The sequence below is a fragment of the Notolepis coatsorum genome, assembly GCF_963971535.1.
Source record: "Notolepis coatsorum genome assembly, chromosome: 8".
Taxonomy (NCBI): Eukaryota; Metazoa; Chordata; class Actinopteri; order Aulopiformes; family Paralepididae; genus Notolepis; species Notolepis coatsorum.
This window is the reverse complement of record NC_140172.1, coordinates 95,839,773-95,862,850: the sequence shown is the minus strand read 5'-3', so window position 1 is coordinate 95,862,850 and position 23,078 is coordinate 95,839,773. Positions and strand designations below refer to the sequence as shown.

General features: G+C 42.7%; 1 protein-coding gene across 2 annotated transcripts in view; it reads right to left on the bottom strand.

Annotated features, from left to right (window-relative positions):
- Positions 1-23,078, bottom strand: part of c2cd2 (C2 calcium dependent domain containing 2) — a 73,234-nt gene that overhangs the window by 7,385 nt on the left and 42,771 nt on the right. Inside the window, exons 7-12 of one of the 2 annotated variants that reach the window (XM_084320776.1) lie at positions 17,637-17,745; positions 17,340-17,404; positions 16,377-16,492; positions 15,754-15,922; positions 14,876-15,117; positions 12,940-13,237 (exon numbers count right to left, since the gene is read on the bottom strand). In XM_084320776.1, coding sequence (XP_084176902.1) covers positions 12,940-13,237; positions 14,876-15,117; positions 15,754-15,922; positions 16,377-16,492; positions 17,340-17,404; positions 17,637-17,745 — 999 coding nt within the window. The remainder of the gene's footprint in view (positions 1-12,939; positions 13,238-14,875; positions 15,118-15,753; positions 15,923-16,376; positions 16,493-17,339; positions 17,405-17,636; positions 17,746-23,078) is intronic. The other variant, XM_084320777.1, reaches the window with a different exon arrangement.

Genomic DNA, 23,078 nt, shown 5'->3' with positions numbered 1-23,078 from the left:
TCTGAGTCTTTCTGTGCTCGCCTTAAGACTCCGGTATCGCTTGCCTGACCGCAGCAGTTCAAAGAGGCAGTTGTTCGGGTGGCTCGAGTCCTTAATAATTCTCTTAGCCTTCCCCTTGCACCGCTTGTTGTAAATGTTCTGGATTGTGGGAAGCCCCCCTCCAATTGTGCGTTCGGCTGAACGTGTCACTCTTTGTAGTCTGCTACGGTCTTGTGCAGTGCTATTCCCAAACCAGGAGGTGATGTTGCCAGTCAGGATGCTCTCTATTGTACATGAGTAGAAGTTCCTAAGGATCTTCTGACTGACTTGGAACTTCCTTAGGCGCCTGAGGAAGTAGAGGCGTTGTCGTGCCTTCTTCACAACACTGTCAATGTGTGTGGTCCACTGGTCCATGTCAAGTCCTCGGATATGTGGGCTCCGAGGTACTTGAAACTGTTCACTCTCTCAACCGGTGCCCCGTCGATGCTGAGGGGGCTGTAGTCCTTGACCCCCGACCTCCTGAAGTCCACAATCATCTCTTTTGTTTTGCTGACGTTCAGGGAGAGGCAGTTCTCCTGACACCACTGTGACAGGTTCTCTACCTCTTCCAGGTAGGCCCTTTCGTCGTTGGCAGAGATCAGGCCCACCACTACTGTGTCATCAGCAAATTTGATGATGGTGTTGTTGTTCCGCTGTGCTACGCAGTCATGTGTGTACAGGGAGTAGAGGAGGGGGCTCAGAACACAGCCCTGGGGGGCCCCTATGTTGAGCGTGATGGATGAGGAGGTGCAGTTGCCGGCTCTTACCACCTGGGGTCTGCCCGTCAGGAAGTCCAAGACCCACTGGCAGAGGTCATAGTTGGATTATGTAATTGGTGGGTCATGAGTCATTGTGGAACAAAATAAATATCGCGCAACGTCTGTTGTTAGATGCCATTAGTCAAAAGGACACTCATTTCACTGGTAATAAAATGTCCAATCAATCAATCAAACCAATAACAACCGCTCACTTCACTGTTAGACGGCATGCTTTGAAGCAACCTATTCAAAATATAAATCGAGGGAGATTATGTCTGTCACTGGCCATAGATGCGAGTCTTTCCTGCAATCCTATTGGACCCCAAATTTTGAAGACAGGCGAAATTATAGCCATGTTCTCGCAGGCTCATCTGCGCAAAAGCGCATTGCAGAAGGTGCAGAAGGTTCTGAGAATTCTGTTCCAGCTAAGAGGCAAAATAACGACCCAGATACTCTTTTCACAAACTGCACTATAACCGGGAATGTTACAATCAATGTAAATAAACCATAATCACCCTACAAAAACAGTACTGTATTTGTAAATCTGGTATGTCATAAATGTCTATGTAGCAGTACTGTCTATCTGTATGTCATGTATGTCATATATGTTATGATGAATTGAAAATGGGGGACCCTGATGTAAACAAGACGAAAGTCTTTCTCTGGTCTTCATCCCCTTAACAATTGTGTGTATTGAGCCGTACTGTATTGTACTCATTCTGCAATCTGGTAATAACAAATGTGAATTAAAGAAGATAAAACGAAGTTTAGCCTATTAAATTGTTTAAAAAGCCTATAACCAATGACGTATTTTAACGCAACTGGCGAGGACTGTGAGGAGGGGGAATTGAATTGCAACCGTGTACAAGCAAAACTTTGACTGTAAACGGCATCTAACCTGACAACGCAACGTCCATTATGCTTCAATCAATGTGTGTTTATTGTATAGGAATAAGGTTGGATGAATTCTGCAATTGTATAAAGATGTAAGCACTGTCTATCTGTAATACAATTTTCAATCAATCAATCAATCCCATAACACACGCTCACAGATGGAATGCCTTGAAACAGCGCTGCTCACGGAGGCAACGTCTCTTTTATTTTGGAACTACTTTTTCTGCGGATGGTTGTCAATAAATTTTCAATTAATGTGTGTTTATTGTATAGCAATAAGGTTGGATGAATGCACCAGTTGTATAAAAGCCATTACACCACACGCAGTCGTGGGTTATGAGAATTAGACCATGCCTAAGTAAGCTATATGATGCCCATGTTATTGGTTGCAATACAGACAGACACAGTTGACACAAGCTCTAGTCTCCTCTCTTGTTATTTCACACAAACAGCTACCCCTAGTAGCTGGCTTCTTATGTTGCAGACATATCCTACAGAACATTCCTTAAAATAGAAAGATTTGCTTGTTAGCCATGTTGATCACAGCGAAACCACAGCTCCGATGCATAATGGCGTTAGCTAAACGAAAGTAGTTGTGCACACTGGACGTCATCAGTTTATCAGAGCGGAGCAGATTTTCAGAGTGAATTTATTAACTCACCTTAACACAATGGCCGCCAAAAACAAGTTAACTCGTTAATTATAACCCGCCAATCGAATTCTGCCAACAACGAGTAAACTCGTTATTGGATCGTTATTTCTTTTATTCGCTATTTCCATTCGTAATTCATCCTACTATGCTGTAGGACTGTGTGGCACTCTGTCTGAGACCGCAACGGGCAGATACCGCCGCCTAACGCCTTGCGGCCGCTAATGCACTCCCATTTGAAATGATGTGGTTTGTTTTCTAGGCCGAGCTGCAGCGTGCAGGCGGGGTCTAAACACTCCAGCAAGACAAGCGCTTATAGGGATGGAATCGACGAGGGTCCCTGTCCCCCCGTTAATTTTCTTTGGTGGATAATGTTGGACACACGATCGCGACCAGTATTTGGAATGGCGATCAGATAATTGGATTATTCTTTTTGCAGTACATCATAGACAAGGTAAGGACTACATGTTATCAATCTTGCGTTGATCCGATCATTTTTCCCCCCGCAATTGCAGCATGTGTCTGTGGTGTGTGTGGGCCGTGTCCCGTTGGTTGCGATCAAAGCACGGAGAGCCGGCTTCCCCCCCCCACCCCCTTTCATGCATCGATGATGAAACATAATACCGATAATATAGATGTGATTTCAAAACAGTACCGTGTACAAGCGAGAAATGAAGTTTAGTGAATTGCACGAATTGCTGCATAGCGTAGTTTCCTGGGATTACACAGAATCACTCTAGAACTATACTCATATTCACCACGGTATAAAACAGAAATGTATGGATGAAAAAATTATCTGTTTTTTGCATGTTGACCGGAAGAAACTCACTGACATTCAACGTTGTTATTAGATCCATAGCTATAATATTTAATATAGTTTTAGCACTACAAACACCGGGATCTACCCCCATTGCATTACAGCGCTGGCACAAACGGCCATACGCCCACAGCGACCTCTGGCGTCCAATGTGTTAATATACGGTGTCACTTGTCGTTGTCAACATGAACAATAAACATAGCCATCTGTGGCAACGCTAATAATAATAATAGCTCACTAGCTTGCTAACGTTTAAACAAATAAATAAGAAGCTCGCTAACGTTACTGGGATTAAAGCAAGCTACTCGAGGATGTGCTCGTTTCAACCATGCATTATATTTTGTATATTCAAGTCAGAGGTAATTAAAACGGCAGCCTCCCGGCATGTTGGCTGCCCCACACGCTGTTCCATCAGATGGCACACATAAAAAAAAACACTAAGGGTCAATCCAAGCGAAATCACGTGAGTGGCGAGGCTCGAGAGAGGACTTTTGCGTGAAAGGCAAAAGCATTTAGGCTCTCTCCGAGTTTTATTTCTTTATCTAAAAAGCAAACTATTCAGTCAGATAACGATTTATTATTAAAGTATACAGTGCAATTACAATTTCAATAACTTTCCAGCACTTTATACATAATTCAAGCACTATTCAAACCTTGAAAACACCACATTGAAATACAAGCATTTTCAAGGATTTCCAGCACCCGTACGAACTACGAACCCTGGGGAAAATAGTAATACAGGGATTTCAGATTAAATAAACAATGTAGTGACTTTCAAAAGGGTGTAGCGGGAAAAAAGCATACAAAAAGGTAGGCTGAGATCTACTAAAGTATACACTTATGTACACAAAATCTGTTGAAGACGGGCAATCTATGCTAATGGCGAGAAGTCAAGATTAGAATGGTATGGTCCTTTAATATCTCAATGATTCCATCTGAAAGTCACATGGATATTATCTAGTCTAGTCTACTCATCATTAACACATTGGGCGCCATGCATTGTGCCCATCATTATGCCCTCTCTGCCACCGCTGTAAGCCTATGGAGATGTTTACCTTCTTTGCAGGGCTATAACTTTTTAAACATTATAGCTATATCTGCATTACTATGGCCCATTCAACATCGGGTATCTATCGTTCCGGAGGTGGGAACGTTATATTTTTTCATTCATACATTGTTGTGTTAATACCGTCGAGAATATAAGTATGTTTTTAAGCTTTTCTGCTGTAATTCCAAAAACGCTAGTTATAGGCCCTGAAGCATATGATAGATTATCGATTGGCGTTTCTTTCCTATACACGCTATATTAAAAAATTCAAATGTATATGATCGGTATACATTATGCTTCATCATGCGTGAAGGAAAGGGGGGGGGTCGTTTATAATTCCTTGATCGTCAGTAACGGCTTTATTTAGTATGGGTTGATATATTGATCAGATGGATCGCAAACAAAGAAATGGACAATCAAGCTGAAAGTAACGTTAGTTTCGTCTTACCGTTCGCCGATGATTGGAGGAAAAATATCCCAATTATTTGACGTCGATCTGCTAGATCCATTTCCGGTTTGTATGACGCAATAAACACAGAAATCATATCGATTATTGCGTTTCGAAAGCGATCCAAATGCACTCGAGTGTGTATATTGATCCACGCCACAATATATCTCTGGCAGAGGAATTTCCTTGATGCACCGATCGCAACTTCCGGTTTGGCGTGAGTGTAACTCGCCCGACCATCCACCAGGCGGCGGTATTGAGGCGTTGCAATATCAGAACAGGGTCCGGCTGCGATCCGGAGGGAGGCTGGATGAATTATGAATGCCATGGCGAAAAAATTTGTTAAAGGGGAACTATCTTATAAATGGCCTTTTTGAGTGTTTAGCATTGTTTCCTAGCTATGTGAACTTATATTAATATGATCTACCGTACTTTTCGGACTATAAGCCGCACCTTTTTTCCCCATTTTTCGACCCTGCGGCTTATATAGCGGTGCGGCTTATATGTGACTCGACGTGACCAAACCCGAAAATGTAAAAATCTAAATATTGCTTTTTTGACTGCATTGACATTTTATTTATCTGTTCCCTTATTTGCTAAACTTAATACAACTTGTAAATTAGTTAATTCTTGTTATTTGTCCGACAGTATTGTGTCCCAATGCTAATTACATATGGTAATTAAACATTAAAACACCTGCGGCTTATAGTCCAGTGCGGCTTATATATGTACACATCATTCAATTTAGCTGCTGCGGCTTATATTCAGGTGCGGCTTATAGTGCGAAAAGTACGGTATGTCTCAAAATTCTCATATTGGCGCATTCTTCCAATTCTCCTCTCACAATATTCACCCTCACTGAACTGAGTCATTTGAAAATGTGCCTATATGTGATGTCATAAAGACACCGCTGCATGTTAATGTTCAAGAGGCGGCGCAGGCCACACAGTGGTTTAGGAGCCCAGGCTCAAAACAGCTCGAGATCTTGAGGTAGAAAAATGCTGTTTTTGAGGACTTGATTAGAAATACAAAACAATGAATAAAAAAAATATATATATTACAGAGGTGTTCCATAGACTCACAGGAATTGTGTAAAAGTGCCCAAATAGTGAAAGAAATAGTAAAATAGTTCCCCTTTAAGGTCAGAGGTGCGTTGCTCATGGGACGGGGTTGCACACCGTGTAACCAGCTTTTGTGAGCAGCATGTGCGTGCACTCAAGAACGCGCTGCACTCGACTCGTCGCGTGTACCTGGCTACCTAGCATAAGCATAACAATAACGCGTGGAATGCAATCCATTAATGGCAATCACATTCACAAGTTTGGTGTGAACGGTGCTCTGCCTGAGTCAGACCATCGTTCACACCAAACCTGAGGGGAGGGGGCAGGGAGCTCTGTGTCTATTCCATCCTATCCTATCCAACCACTACACTACACAGTAAAATACTTACCGGTATGCACAAAAGTCATTCCATGCAGCACTGCAGAATGTGAAAGGGGATTCAGCACCATGAAAAAAAATGATCACCCCAACCCGCTGTACCAAATCTTTGATGTTCATTAAAATAAACGGGCCACCTCGAAGGTTCTGGGATCCAACAACAAACGTGACAACTTAAACTAGAAAAGTAAATACAAACTAAATTAACAATGTAACTACAATTACATTTAAAACATTGTTTGTTTTTCCACCATATCTGTTGACAATATCATTTCTTTATATATTGAAGGCTACATCTTGTGCGCACGCGAGGGAACATGACGTCAATAAAACGTATAGTGCAACCAGCTTTGAAATAACCAACGCAACCCTGATTAAGGTACTAGCTAAAGGTTTCTCATGATAGAACTTACTCCGATTTTCACTGAGGTGGCAAAGGAGAGAGTTCAAACCAGTCAGGATACAGTACAACAGTATCAAGGGGGGTAGGGGGTCAGAATAGGCTGCTTTGTTCAGAGGCAACAACATGTGTATACTGTATTAAAACCAAACCAAATATAGAAAAGGCTAGAGCACTGATTTACCTTTAAGTCAGTGTCCAAGCATTTCCAATTAAGTCAGTTTTTAATGAGGTAGGCTGCTACTGAGTGATACTGATCTAGAAGCGGGAACTAGGGATGGGTAACTCACAAAATTACTATTTGATAGTCACTTGGAACTATTCGATTAGTTTGTTCTTACTTAACTCATTCACGGCCAGCCGTTCTATCCATCCTTGTACTCAATGGGCCACCGCTGTAAAAGATAGGGATTTTCACTGTGCGTCGCTGTGTTTGCAGGGCTATATCTATATTCTATATTATAGCTATGGAGGCAATACTATGGCTCATTTGACAGTAACTATCCCTCGTACAACATGTGAAAAAGAATAATTTTTTTCATGCTCGCATGTGCCCCCCACTGGTCGGTCTAGGGAGCCCTGAAGTCTATCAGATGCTTCCTCCGAGACATAGGAGACAGCCAGCAGCATCTTTCCACCTGGCAGCGCGGACTCTTATTGGTGAGGTGTAACGTGTGGGAGGTCACACTACCCTCACCATCTCCCTCCCTCGCTGTGCAGGCGCCCTGACCAACCTGTAAGAGTCGCTATTTACAACGACCAGAATACCACCCCACCGGCTTCCCTCCCACTGACTCTGCCAATTGAGCCAGTATGACGGCCGGCCAAGCCGGAGGCAACGCCGACAGCCGGATTCGATACCAGTGTCTCTCGCGTTGGTGACGAGCGCTTAGTCCGCTGCGCCACCCAGCCGCAATATTGTATAGTTTCATAGAGTGATCCTGGCTAATTTCTTGTAACTGCGTTATGGAGCGATATGTGCATTTAGCTAAAAGCGTTCGTGTTGCTCGCCTGGACACGCTACTATTTCTAAATCAAAGGTATATAATAGGTATTATGTTTCATCATGAATGCATGAAAGGGGGGGGGGGGGGTCGTTTTTTTTATGCTTTGATAGCCAGCAACGGCATTAGTTTTGAATACTACATACGTTGATCACCTGGATCGATATGAAATCATTGTAGGATCAAGGTGGAATTGATAGTCACATAGTCCTTACCTTTGATCTGGGTTATTCCAAAAAGAATATTCCAATTGTCTGATCGCGATTTCCAGTATTGATGTCGATCGGGTCCCTGACATGAAGTGGCACAAGATATGCCTCAAGTGTGCTGAACGCGTTTCGAAGTGCTCGGATGAAGCAATTTACTTGGCTTGATCTAAATTCTCCGCCTGGACGAAATTAGATGTGACACAGTGTGAAATAAAGTTTCAAAGGGTGGGCGATACTGCCACCTAGCAGGATGCGGCCGGTAATGCACTCTCGGGATCTCAGAATGATTTCCGATGGTAACACTGAGGTCCGTGAGCCTGTAATGAATTTAAAAAATCGAATAAAAGAAAAAAGGATCTAAAAACGAGTTAACTCGTCTTTGGCGCTCAACGCATGGCGGCCAAAAAATGAGTTAACTCGTCTTTGGCGCTGAATGAGTTAATAGCGAGATAATCTAACAAGCAAGGTCATTGCTAACAGCTAACGCTAGCGGACGGAGCTAGCGTATTTCGGGAACAAAAGCATTAATTCTGAACGTTACATCACTGATGCTTCAAATGTGTGAACTTAGTGAAACAACATGGCAAGCGTACAAAACGATGTTGATACCATGTAACATCTCCAGTGTCTCTTTGTTCATATTTCCTTTCTATTCTCCCAGCTGTTAACAGACTGTTATGCTACCTGGGTAGCAAGCTGTAGTACCCAGCATGCCGTTCAGCGGTGTAACAGTTAATAGGGTCCCCTCTCAATACACTACAATACAGAATATTCCAGTAAAGGCCGTTTATCACAGAATCTTTATATTTTCCTGAAACTTTCAAGAAAACAAGGGTTTTTCAAAATGGTATAAAATGGAAATGAACCGATTAAAAAACAATCAGTTTCGACAATGTTGACTGCAAACAAGTCATTGATAAGCGACGGCCAGATTAGACACATAATTTAAGACATAGTTTATGCGTTCACAACGCTATCATTGAAGTGGGTGCTGGCATTCAACCATGTTCAGGGGCACCAAGCTCCGGCATTGAAAGTGTTAAGTAGATTGTCAAGTTAGACCGCGCTCTCAAGTTCTGACACTGGGTGCTGTAATCCCATAAATTTGAATATAACAAAAGCAGGATAGCCGGACCAGCACTCTCAGGTTCAATAGTTTTAATGGCAGCCTGAATTGGAAACAGACATGTTTCGGAACTATGTCCTTCTTCAGTGATATGGCTAGTGTTAAGTAGAAAAATAAAATGTTTAATCTAGATTAATCTAGATTAATTACAGAAAATTGTGAGATTAGGCAGCTGGGTGGCGCAGCGGACATTGCGCTCGTCACCAACGCAAGAGACACCGGGTTCGACTCCGGCTGTCGGCGTTGCCTCCGGCATTGGCCAGCCGTTATACTAACTCAATTGGCAGAGTTAGCAGGTGGAAATCGATGGGTGGTAATCTGGGCATTGTGGACAGCGACTCCTACAGGTCGGTTGGGGACGCCTGCACAGCAGAGACAGGAAATGGCGGGGGTAGTGTGAGCCTCCCACACGTTACACCTCGCCAATGAGAGTCCGCGCTGGCAGGTGAAAAGATGCGACAGGCTGCCCTCCTCGTGTATTGGAGGGGACACGTGATGCAAGGCTTCTATCCTCCCTACAACCGGCCAGTGGGGGGCATATGCAAGCAACGTTCAAGACAGGGGAGGGGAGAATTGGCACAACGGAATTGGGAGGGGAGAAAAATAGAAAAAAAGGAGAAAAAGTGGATAAAAAAATAATAATTGTGAGATTAATTAGTTCATTTTTTTTAATCTATTGACGGCACTAATATATATAACAAAGGGCTTGACATTTTTTATTTAAAATTGCGAGATTGAACTTTCTCTTTCAAAATGTACCCTGCTACCTAACATATTTTAACATATTGAATAAACGTATCTCAAAATTTATTTGGTCCAATAAAAAACCAAGGATTAAATTACTGACTCTTATGAAACCTGAGTCCATGGGTGGTCTAGGTCTTCCCAATCTCCAACACTACTACTGGTCAGCCCAACTTCGAACTATAGTATCATGGTCATTGGGAGGACCAGACTCACACTGGATACAGATAGAAGCGGGACAGGTTGATCCTTTACCTCTAAACTCTTTTTTTTATAAAGAATTTTGACAAAATAGAAAATATAAAGCAATATTTCACGGTTGTGAATACCCTATCTGCATGGAAAGATTGCTCGAAAAAGTTTGGCATAACTAAATGCATCTCTGTTTATTCACCTATTCATCAAAACCCTGACCTAAAAAAATATTTTCATTCAACTGATATAAACAAGTGGAGACACTTGGGGGTAACTCAACTTAAAGACCTTTTTCATAAAAACTGGAAATTAAAAGCATTTCAGGAGCTAAGAGAAGAATACAACATTCCTAACTCAGACTTCTTAAAATATATGCAAATTCAAAGCACTTTAAGTTCACTTACTAAAGAAAACAAGTTAAGCTTTGAAATGACAGAATTGGAAGAAAAACTAACTACCTCATCCACAATTAAAGGTAAAATCAGTGAACTATATGAAATTCTAACTAATGAATGCCAAACAGTCTTCCCAGCTCTATTAAGATGCTGGGAGACGGACCTGGCAACGAAATTTGAAGAAAACAATTGGCAAGATATCTGTGATCGAACTTTCTTTCCCTTTACAAGCAATAAGATCAAAGAAAGTAATTTCAAATTTATTCATAAATTCTACCTTACTCCTGTAAAAATGCACAAAATCTCGAAAGAAAACTCACCAAATTGCCCAAGATGTAAAATTAAAGAAGGAACATTTCTGCATATGTTCTGGCAATGTAGCAAATTGAAGCATTTCTGGAACAAGATCCACTTATTTACTAAATCTGTCATGGAGTTGGAATTTGAGTTATCACCATGTGTCTATCTATTAAATAATATAACAAACTGCCACTTAGACCAAAAGAAATGCAGACTGTTGGTATACATAACATATTTTGCAAAGAAATGTATACTTCTTCTATGGAAAAATGAAATCGCACCAACATTCAATATGTTCATAGAACAAATATCTCAGTTTCTTCCCTTAGAAAAGATAACGCTTGAAAAGCACAACCAGGGTCACTTATTTCAAGAACTTTGGAATCCACTTTATACTCAACTGGAAACTCATAATGTAGTCCTATAAATGTGTCATATCTAAATAACAGACGTGGAGTTTTAGCAGATTAGATTAGCTGATCTGTTGAGGCTCTTTGTCTGCGTATAAGTGCCTGGTTGCCTGCGCATGGCTGTCAAACCCTGCCCCCACGGGGTCGGGTCTGGGAAATGGAGCTGAACACGCAGCGGCCCGGACGCGTGTACCGGTTCCGCAACAGTAAGTGACTTCCGGGTAGGCCTGATTGGCCCCGACAGGCACGTGACGCGGCAAACTCAGGACGCGCAACGAGGCTGCTGAGAGCTGTCGCGCGGAAATAGGCTGTCTATTGCCATTCTCTAACACAAACTCTAACCTTAACCAGCTCCTTAACAGCGCCTAAACTTAACCGTTCTAACCTTAACCAACTCCGAAACAATGCCTAACCTTAACCTTAACCATGCCTAACCTTAACCATAGAAAGAATATTGCCATTCTCTAACACAAACTCTAACCTTAACCAGCTCCTTAACAGCGCCTAAACTTAACCGTTCTAACCTTAACCAACTCCGAAACAATGCCTAACCTTAACCTTAACCTTAACCATGCCTAACCTTAACCGGCGAAAGAATACACGTTAAAAAAAAAATCACGTTAAAAAAAAAAGATTTGATGGGATTCGAACTCACCAACAACGGACCGCAGGATCGCAGGACCGCTGCTCTGCCAGGTGAGCTATAGCGCCGAATGAGAGTCATGACGTATTTGGACGGTTACGTAATTCCGTAAGGGCTCCGCGGAGCGTGCCGCGTGGCAGAGAAAGTTGCGCGTCACGTGCCTGTCGGGGCCAATCAGGCCTACCCCGGAAGTCACTTACTGTTGCGGAACAGCTACACGCGGCCCGGACCCTTCTCTGTCGGAGTAGCCATCGATAAGCGGGTGTGAGCAACTGGGTGCTATAAAATGTCACTGTTTACAATACCGACATTTGCACTTTTATTCCTTATTCCTTATTTACGTATGATTTACCTACTGTCCCTTTATTTTACTTTATTTTTATTATTATTATTTTCTTTTTTTTGTTGTCAAATTGTTTATTTGTGTGTATGTGGGCAAGTGTATGTGTGTATGTGTGTATGCCTGTATGCGCGTGTGTGCGCGTGTATGTCCCAGTGTGTGTGAGTGTGAGTGAGAGATGGGAGAATGGATTGAGTGGGGAGCACAAGGAAAATTGTTAAAAATTGTTCATGAGAGCGACACTGAACATTCTGTAGATCTGTCGATTGAATGTGAAACCTCATGAAAAATAAAAAGATTTAAAACATAAAATTGACAAGCTAGCAGCGTCCTTGTTCCCTAAAAACAAAGTGATTGTCTGTATGACTGGTGCACTTTAAATAGATAGATAGATAAGATAGATAGAGATAGAGATAGATAGATAGATTAGACAAATGCAGGCACAGGAGTATAAACGTGGCATTAGGCTGTGGTTTGATTGATTGATTGATTGAAAACTGTATTAACAGATTGCAGAATTGGTACAATACAGTACTGCTCAATACACACAATTGTTAAGGGGATGCAGACGAGAGAAAGACTTTCATCTTGTTTACATCAGGGTCCCCCATTTTCAATTCATAGTGAATGGTCAGATAGTTTACTCACATTGTAAACCTAACCCGCATTTGATTGGTATTACCATGGAACAATCCCAAACCTTGATAGGACATTAACACATTGGGCGCCGGACCGGACTAAAGTCGGGTTAACTCGCCGAAGGTTGAGCGCCAGGACCCCCGAAAACGCGAGTATACGCAGGTTTTCATCGTAATTTCTTTTATTCGATATTTTCATTCATAAACATGCAGTTATTATCTGTTTTTTGCATCTTGACCGGAAGAAACTCAATGACAATCGACTATATTATTAGATCCATAGCTATAATATATAATATAGCTTTAGGCCTGCAAACACAGCCACGTATCCCCATGTTAAAAGGCGATGGCATTTCAACGGTAAGGTAAACAGCGACCCCTGGCGCTGAAAGTGTTAACAAGATAACAAATCCACTTCCACTACCTTAAGTGTGGCTAGGAGATTATTCCTGTGACCTCTCACCTGTTCTCTTTTTGCAGCTGGCCTCAGATACACAGAGGGACAGGGAGGTATTGTCCAAGTCTTCGGTGTGGCTCTCCCAGTCTACTGGGGGACGACCTAGTCCACTAGGGCCCTCCTGGGCGTCAGTAACATCCGAAGGGCTACTCGTTCCCGATGCTATCGCCATGGTGACGTCTTGAGTAGAACCCGTCTCCGACACGGTGACGTCCTGAGTAGAACCCCTCTCCGACATGGAAGCGTCCATCGCCGCAGCGTAGTCTGCCATCATAGCCATCTCGTCATCCTGAGACACGGGTGTCTGGAAAATAATAAAGCCAAAACCCTCATCATCATCATCATCATCATCATACACTTTATACAGCACTTGATAAATGATAAGATATAAATCCATCTAACATGCTTCAATGTGTCACACTGCAGTAAATCAAGTCACTTTGCTTTGATTTCTGGCAGGTTACACGTGGTTCTTGGCATTTGATTTTAGAATTGGGGAAATGTTTTTGCCTGGTATCATCAGACCAGTATAAGGAGGTGTAGGTCACGTCACTGTTGTTTCCGGCCGGTCCACCTCGCTTGAAATTCCAATGGACACATTTCTAAATAGTCTAATTTTAAAACAAATAAAGCATGAACATTGGCATGGTGTACCTTTCTGTGTGTATTCATCCACAATCTATAGCTCAACATGAAAATATTCGCAATTAATCGTAAAATAATTACGTATAATTTTATTTCAACCAAAAATGCTTAAACAATAATTTATGTTAGTGATAGAAGGGAACTCATTGAGTGCAAAAATGGAAAGCTTGCCAATGTTCATGAGGCAGAATTATTACAATAGCTGATAATACATTTTCCCAATGATAAATCCCTGTACGGGTGGACTGTGCAGGAAACTAAAGTGACGTCAGACTACACCTCCCTATTGGTGCATCCCTACTTTCAGCCACTGTGTAGTGAGTTGTCTGCCTGGTGCTGGTGTATGGCAGCCAGTGAGCCCACGTACTGTATCCCATTGGTGGCGGAGGAGGCCATTTCCACCCTACTTTTGTAAAGCGTTTTGAGTGCCTTAGAAAAGCTCTTTATAAATGCAATCATTAATTCATCACCAAGGTATAGACCACTGCACTTCCGCGTTACATTGACCTCATGGAGGAGAGAGCGGGGAGAGAAAATGAATGAATGTGGATGAGAGCCTTGACATTAAGTGGTTGTAGAATAATTGCCAACTTATACTGGAGGCATAAGGCTAATGTTAGAATAGGAAGGTGAATGGAAAGAGAGGAAGTGGAAGACCAAGAAGAGGCTGGGTAGATGACGTCTGTGATTGGAGCGGAGTGAGAGGCGGAGTCACGGAGTTGGAGAGAAGAAGAGGAGACAGAATAGGTTGGAGAGTGATAGGCAACCTTCGGAACGAAGAAGCCACCTGATGATGATGAGCTACGGCTGTGGGGGTGCTGGAGACACGATCCAATTTTATAACACCCGAGTCTCCTGAACACGGAGAGACCAATCCCAAGTCGATCAGCACATTCTCGGCCAAGCTATAGTCACTTTCCCGCACCTACTGCCGAACTACGCATGCGCAGATTGATAAACCTAGATCTCTGGACAATCCAGAGAGACTCCATGGGCAATCTGCGCATGCGGAGTTCGGGAGTAGGTGCGTAAAAGTGACTATAGCTCAGCCGAGAAAGTGCAGATCGACTTTGGATTGGTCTCTCCGTGGTTCAGGAGACTCAGGCGTATACAAATCTATTGGATCATGTCTCCAGCACGCCCACAGCCGTAGCTACAACCACTTAATGTCGAGGCTCTCATCACACATTCATTCATTTTCTACACCCACTCTCTCTCCCCCATGAAGTGTTGCGGTGGTCTATATACTGTACTGCATAATAAAAGCTAAACCCTGTTTGACTGCATGGGTCTCTACCTTGGTTATGCCGGAGATGATGATGGTGCTCTTCTTGACCGGGGACTTGGTCTTCAGCTTGGCGGACTGGTGGAGCTGTCGGATGGCAGCCTCGGCCACAGGGTCGGTGCCGTTGAGCATCAGCAGCTCGGTGTCGGAGGAAGACAGGGCCTTGCTGACGGAGCCCCCCAGTGAGGACGGCAGCTCCGACATGCGACATTCCGACAGTTTGGACTTGATTGGTGAAGCTTTTATGCAAGGTTCTAAAAGAAAGGACAAAAAGGGGACATTATTAATGCCTGGAATGAAGTTATGGCTGATAATAATATATATATTTTTTGAAGAATTAACTGAAATTCTTGGCCCATTTCCTCTATCCAAATACACTACTGCAGCGGTTCTCAAACTACGGGTCACGACCCAAAGTGGGGTCGTGGGTAGGTGACAGTGGGGTCGCGCATTGGCAAGTACACATTTTTAAACTTTTTTCTGTTCTGGCAACATAATATGCCTCGTTTTATAAATGTGTATTGATAACAGTGCTGTAATTAAATGTTCTAATAAATATGCATGATCAAGTTCAACGTGTGCTTTTATTTTGATATTCCTTAATTCCCCGTTGAAATTACGCGATAGATCAAGTGAGGGGGCGCCAAAAAGAATCCTGAATAAAATGGGGTTGTGGTATAAAAAAGTGTGAGAACCCCTGCACTACTGTAAATCTAAAGCCTTGTATTATTGTAGTGACGTACGCAGGGTTGAAATCCACAGAAACCTCCATGTGTACAGGCATACAACCATATGCATACATCTGCTCCGTTTTATACCAATTAGGGGAAAAGCAAATTACTTCTCAGATTAAGCCTCTCCCCTGCTTGAATTGCTGATGCTGTGCCTACCAGTGACAAGTCCAAGAGGGAGGGGTCGGCCTGGCTTACTCTTCACAGCGGTGATGGTGGTGACTACCGTGCCACAAGGCATGACCGTACGGTCCATTTCCACCTTCTTAGTAGGGGCTGGGTTGGGGTGCTGCCAGGACCTCACCTCACTGGGTTCCAGGTAGGTAAACTAGGAGAGGAAAATTAGGTGGACAGTGACAACAATCACACAAAAAAAGGAAATAATCAATGACGTTCTGAATTTCAGTTATTTTATGTATAAAACATGAACTGTTTAAGTGTTTAATTGTAACTCAATAGTTTCTCAATAGTTTTCGATAGTAATTTAGTTTATATGCCATATCATTTTATTCAACCTCTTATTTACAGTTGTACAGCCCTGGCCTATATTTAATTTCATAATTATATTATTCTATTGTGCTTAACTTGGCTCATATTTCATTTTATTTTACTCCACCTCTTTATTGTATTATCTGTCTGTTAATGTCTGTCCGCTAATGTCGCAGAGATAAGGTCCAAAGCAAATTCCTTGTATGTGAAAACTAATTGGCAAATAAAGACCTTTCTGATTCTGATTCAGCATTTGATGTAAAATATCAGATAAGCATATAAACTGGTCCTACCTCAGTAGTAAGTGACCCAGTCACTAGGTCTTTGGTCATAAGTGCAAATGTTTGCGGTCCTTTGGGTTGCTTCTTCACGAGATCAAGAGGCACCGACACCTGACCTAGTAAGGAATCTAAAAAAAGAGAAATACACACATCCAGATCAGACTTGATGATTCATCATCATACTGTAGTTATGGCTTGTGTCCAAGAATAGTAGGACAAGGCCTCTTCTTTCGTAATAGAACACCAATACCCTGTTCAGACCAAAGCAATGACCCGGTTCAGACCCAGGATGACCATCAGGATGAAAGGGTCGACCCACGTTAAGTTGACCCCTGCATATTTACTGTGAAACCAGCGTCTACTCTGCACTGCTTAGTGTGAAAGCTCAGTAATAGACCTGTGTCATAAGACCACATGTGGGTAATGCGATGGTGGAAAACATAAATAAAACTAAAAGCTGAAATAAAAATGCCAAACTTGTTGTGAACGGAAGCCACAGCACAGAAGCAAGGAACTACCAGCAACTAAAAGCCAGCTGCTACCTAAAGAAGAAATGGAGAGATCACAAAATTGGAGAACTCCTCAAGAGGAAGACGAGATCTAGAAGCCAACAACAGGCACAGCGAGGCACTTGGTAATTGACACTAACACTGCTAAATGAAATGGTGGAGAGAGAGGCATCAACAGATCTCACAAGCAGGTCGCTAGCAAACAATAACAAGAAGGGAAGTGGGATGGGTCATTCTACAAGCAGCACAACAACATGTTTATCCAGAGGTTGTCTCAGGTTCGGTGTGAGGCCAAGTGTGACCAAGAACAATCCCATCTAAGAGACTCTGGCTGGGAACATCCACAATATGGGACGGACCTGGGCTGACCACACCCATGTTACTCCCGGCTCTGAAGATAATATACAGGCTGGCAACCGGTAGTTATCGTGTTACACGACTCTATACTCAGTCAATAGACTCTTACTGTCTTGGGGTTTCCCGTCATCCAGCAACTGGATGTTGAGCTGTTTTGATCGTCCATTCAGCTCACTGGTGAGAGTGAGAGAGAAAGAGAGGAACAATTGAGAAAGACAGGATCGGGTTAAGTGATGGTACAGGTGGAAACATTAAGCAATTAAAAACATATGGACTACTTCCCGGACTTCGTGGTAATACAATAACAATGAGAAATACGTTGGTAGCTGAATGTGATAGTATAATGGCCTTTCCTGTTGAACTAGTTCTGAAGAAAGCTGTGGTTGACAGCTACAGCTTAGCTTACAAGATGAATGGCTGATCCCATGCAGGCGTGGTTGTGTTCCTCAGGACTGATGTGGAGAACCTCTGCGGAGGGTCATCCAGCTGCAGCACACACACAGGATTCATACTGCCTGCAGAACACAAAAACACTGTTAACTACTAACACACAGGGGGTTCATACAGTACTGCCTGCAGAACACACTGTTAACTACTAACACACAGGGGGTTCATACTGCCTGCAGAACACAGTGTTAACTACTAACACACAGGGGGTTCATACTGCCTGCAGAACACAAAAACAGTTAACTTTTACTGAACCTTATGTAATGTTAAACTTAAAGAGAAGACGGAGGTCTCTGTGTGCCCAGTTGAGGTCTGGCACCCTGCCATTGGCTGTGGAAGTGGGTAGATTCCAGGGTAAACCTGAGGAGGAGCGGTTGTGTGTTCTGTGTGATCTGGGAGTGGTGGAGGATGAATATCATTTTGTTTTTTATTGCCCTTTGTACACCGCTTTGAGAAGGGCTTTATTTGAGAAAATTCAAATTGTAAATCCGGATTTGTTTTGGCAGTCTGAGAGTTGTATGTTAAGTTGTTTTTTTGTGGAGGACATCTTCGGTTTTGCAGGATTTTTGGAGAAGGCATGGCACTTGAGACAAAACACACTGTATCCTATATAATTGTATTTGAATTCCTCTTGTTTCTTTGTTTATTTACATTGCGTACAGCTTGTGTTATATTACGTTTTATTGTATTTTCTTGTATTTTATTATTCTTGTGGCCATCTTGGTCTATATGTCATTTGTTAAGTAATTGGTAAAGTATACTATTATATACTTATTGTTATGTGTCTTGTAAGCCCATATGGGCTGGGCATACACCTGTATGTAAGACACGAAAATAAAAAACATCAAATCAAATCACTAACACACAGAGGATTCATACTGCCTGCAGAACACAAAAACACACTGTTAACTACTAACACACAGGGGATTCATACTGCCTGCAGAACACAAAAACAGTGTTAACTACTAACACACAGGGGATTTATACTGCCTGCAGAACACAGTGTTAACTACAAACACATGGGATTCATACTGCCTGCAGAACAGTGTTAACTACTAACACACAGGGGATTCATACTGCCTGCAGAACACAAAAACAGTGTTAACTACTAACACACAGGGGATTTATACTGCCTGCAGAACACAGTGTTAACTACAAACACATGGGATTCATACTGCCTGCAGAACAGTGTTAACTACTAACACACAGGGGATTCATACTGCCTGCAGAACACAAAAACAGTGTTAACTACTAACACACAGGGGATTTATACTGCCTGCAGAACACAGTGTTAACTACAAACACATGGGATTCATACTGCCTGCAGAACAGTGTTAACTACTAACACACAGGGGATTCATACTGCCTGCAGAACACAAAAACAGTGTTAACTACTAACACACAGGGGATTTATACTGCCTGCAGAACACAGTGTCAACTACTAACACAGGGGATTCATACTGCCTGCAGAACACAGTGTTAACTACTAACACACAGGGGATTTATACTGCCTGCAGAACATACAAACAGTGTTAACTACTAACACACAGGGGGTTCATACTGCCTGCAGAACATAAAAACAGTGTTAACTACTAACACAGGGGATTCATACTGCCTGCAGAACAGTGTTAACTACTAACACACAGGGGATTCATACTGCCTGCAGAACACAACAACACAGTGTTAACTACTAACACAGATGATTTATACTGCCTGCAGAACAGAAAAACACGGTGTTAACACACAGGGGATTCATACTGCCTGCAGAACACAGTACTACTAACACACAGGGGATTCATACTGCCTGCAGAACACAACAACAGTGTTAACTACTAACACACAGGGGATTCATACTGCCTGCAAAACACAAAGCAAAACACAGCGCTAACTACTATAGTCTATATACAGAACACAACCTGTTGACGACACATGATCCTATAACCAATTCTAAAATTAAATTAATAATCTTGAGCAAATCAAGCTGACCAAATCAATCAGGCTGCAGTGAAGTTAAATATTGCTTTTGTTATTATTCCACAACGGGTAACAGGAAGTCAGCCAATCGAACATCTATGATGGTAAATAATGGATGGGCTGGAAGACAAGACATGCATAGCCGCAAGCTAAATACTCTGTTACAACATGCAGCAAGGATCCAGCGTTTTAAACCTTGTTAGGACATGAGCCAGGCCTGGCTTGGTCTAGTGAATCCAATATTTACGAAAACCTTGAAGATAGAGAATCCCCTTGAAAAATATTGGACTTGGCTTGCAAATCTCATTCCGGCCGGTCCACCTCGCTTGAAATTGCAATGTATTTCCAATGGACACATTTCTAAATCATCTCGTTTAAAACAAATAAACCATGAACATTGGCATGTTGTACCTTTCTGTGTGTATTCATCCACAATTTATAGCTCAACATTACGTATAATTGTATTTCAACCAAAAATGCTTAAACAATAATGTTAGTGATAGAAGGGCTTGCCAAGCTTGCCAATGTCCATGAGGCAGAATTATTACAATAGCCGATAATACATTTTCCCAATGATAAATCCCTATACGGGTGGACCGCGCGGGAAACTAAAGTGACGTCAGACTACACCTCACAAAGCCCACCCCCCAAAAATTGCAGGTGCGAGGAAATGTTTTCAAAACAGAGGGTAAAATGTGTGGAAATATGGGAGCAGACAGGTCTCCGTGCTTGAAATGTAACAATGTTGCAACCTTGTGCGTAACACACACACACACACTCTAACAGCAGGTCATGTTGGGGGAGGACAGAGTGAAGGGACACAGTACCTACCTATTACCCCCTGTTACGGTTACCCCCTTTTGCCATAAAAACTGATGTGCCGTTCCACCTCTAAATCACCTCGTATTGCAAAAATATTTTGCAATGTATTGTTTTTATATGGATGGTAACACTTTTAGCACCCAGACAAATCAATACGCTGGAAATGTGTATTTTGATGCACCCTAACATGCACGTTTCACACTAGTCTGCATACATAGACCTCTCACTACAATTTGTGCCACTTTGTTTACATGCTTCCACGGTACCAGCACCAGGGGCATGAAAGAGTGTAAAGAACGCCTAGGAGAACTAAAATAGGTAGTTCAAAGTTAGTATTTTATTTTATTTTTTTATTATTTTTTTCCCCTCCTTCTTTTTCCGATTTTTCTCCCATCCCACACGGTTAGTCGTTATGCCAATTCCCAACCCCCTTCCTGGTTGTTGCGCACTTTCCCCTACTGTTGGTCCGAGAGGCCGGAGACTGTCACATGCTTTCCTCCGACGCATGTGCAGCCAGCCGGCAGCCAGCCTGGCCTCGCAGATTCTCACCGGGAGAGTGTAACGTGTGGAAGGCCGCACTACCTCTCACCAGATCCTACCTTCGCTGAGCAGGCGCCCCGACCGAACTGTAGGGGTCGCTGTCCACAACGCCCAGGACCCACCCACGGCTCCCCTCTCCCTAACTCAGCCAAACGAGTTAGTATAGCGATCAGCCCGAGCCAAGGCAATGCTGACTCTCCGGGAGTCGAGAACGCAGCCTCTTGCATTGGTGACGAGCACAATCTCCGCTACGCCACCTGACCGCCCAAAGTTTGTATTTTTAAACTATGAGACTGATGGATGTGTTCTGGAACTGGCCAGCTGGTGTTTCAGTGCATTGACACACTAGGCTTGCCTTGATGACGTCGACGTTGATTTGTATATTCATTGACTGACGCATCATATCGTTACTTATGTGGCGTCTTTGCAGTGGAAATGGCAGGCGTTCAAAGTCATAACATGCGCAATTGGTCATCTAACTAGTGCGCAATGAATGAATCACATTTTAAATATTTCTCTTAAACCACCGTTTGTGATTCTCTCTCTCTCTTCAATGATGGCCAAACGTTACAATATAAATACTAACTGGATAGTTGATGATAAACATTTAATTTCATTATCTGAAATATTATTATTGTCTCACAGTAGTGTGTATATAAATTGTGTGCATGTGTTTTTAAGCTAAAGTGGATAGAAAACAGTACTGTGCAAAAGTCTTAGGCACCCAAGAGTTTTTATATAAATTGTCTTACAGTAGATTATTTTATTTTTAATAATAATATAAGCTGCATATAAGGAATACAACCAAATCCTCTGTCATACCATAAAATTGTATCATTATTTTGCATCGTGTTGAATCGCATCGTATCGCCCCGAATCGCATTATGTTAAATCAAATCGTATCGAATCGTATCGCATCGCCCGGTGCTTCAAATGTATCGTTAATGTATCGTATCGATGGCACCGTATCGAGATGCGCATCGCATCGGCCTCAGTGATGGAGATGCACATCCCTAGTGTGTACGTGCGTGTGCAAACGGGAACGGGACTCACATCTGTGCAATACTATGTGCGTGTGCTAACTTCGCTAGCGTTAACAGCCGTCAATATAACGTTATCCGCTGCCTTGCCGGATTCCTCTTTCTCCTCGTCTCTCTTTCGCTCAAAATAAAAATTAATGGGCTTCATGGCTGGCTGAATTTTTAGCGTTGTCTGATTCTGAATGTATAACTTGCCGTGACTTTCTTTTCCAGCGCGTACTGTTATCTATCGTGTCCTTTCTCTCGCATGAAACCAGCCGCGTCACCACAGGAAACTCTACTGTGATTGGAACGTTTATGAGGCTTGTGCAATGTGGGACTTGTAGTTTTTGAACGATTAGCAGCGGAGCGAAAAAAGCACTACAGAGTTTGTAATCTTCACTCGCACCCTGCGAGTAAATGATTTTTCCGGTTCGCACATATTTTTATTTTTTTAAACTTTGACCAGTCAGCTGGTTCTTTTAGCGTTTATCGCTTTTTTCTGGTCAAGCATGACCGACAGAAACAGGTTGAATGGGGGTATAGATCGGGGGAAAGACACTGAGAAAATACGGCTAGTCCGGGAGTCGAACTCGCTACCCCAGATCCGTGACGCGCACGGTTGTCCCTGACGACGAAATAGCGTTCGAGGTACGCGGTGAGCTACTGGAGCTCCCCCGGTTCGCACATATTTTTAGGGGAAAATGAGTGAAATGCTCGCACTGTAGAGCATATAATTATATATATAATTAGTAAACTGTCTTGGGCTTTTTTTGCCCCCCTTAACTGATTTTCGAGGGCATTTGGTCCCAAGCCCCCGTTAATTTCGAACCCTGGACTCTGGACAGCAACAATGATAATGTAGAAGTTCCACGACCACCGGTCCCATGTCAGCACCAGCTGTTGTTTACTTCCACACCGGTGACTAAAACCTTGGTAATATAGACGCCTTGGGTCAACTTAAAAACAGACACGGCAGCCTCTGCCTTTAAGCCACCAAACTAAAATATCTACTTCATTGTCTTCCACTGCATGCAATGGTAAAG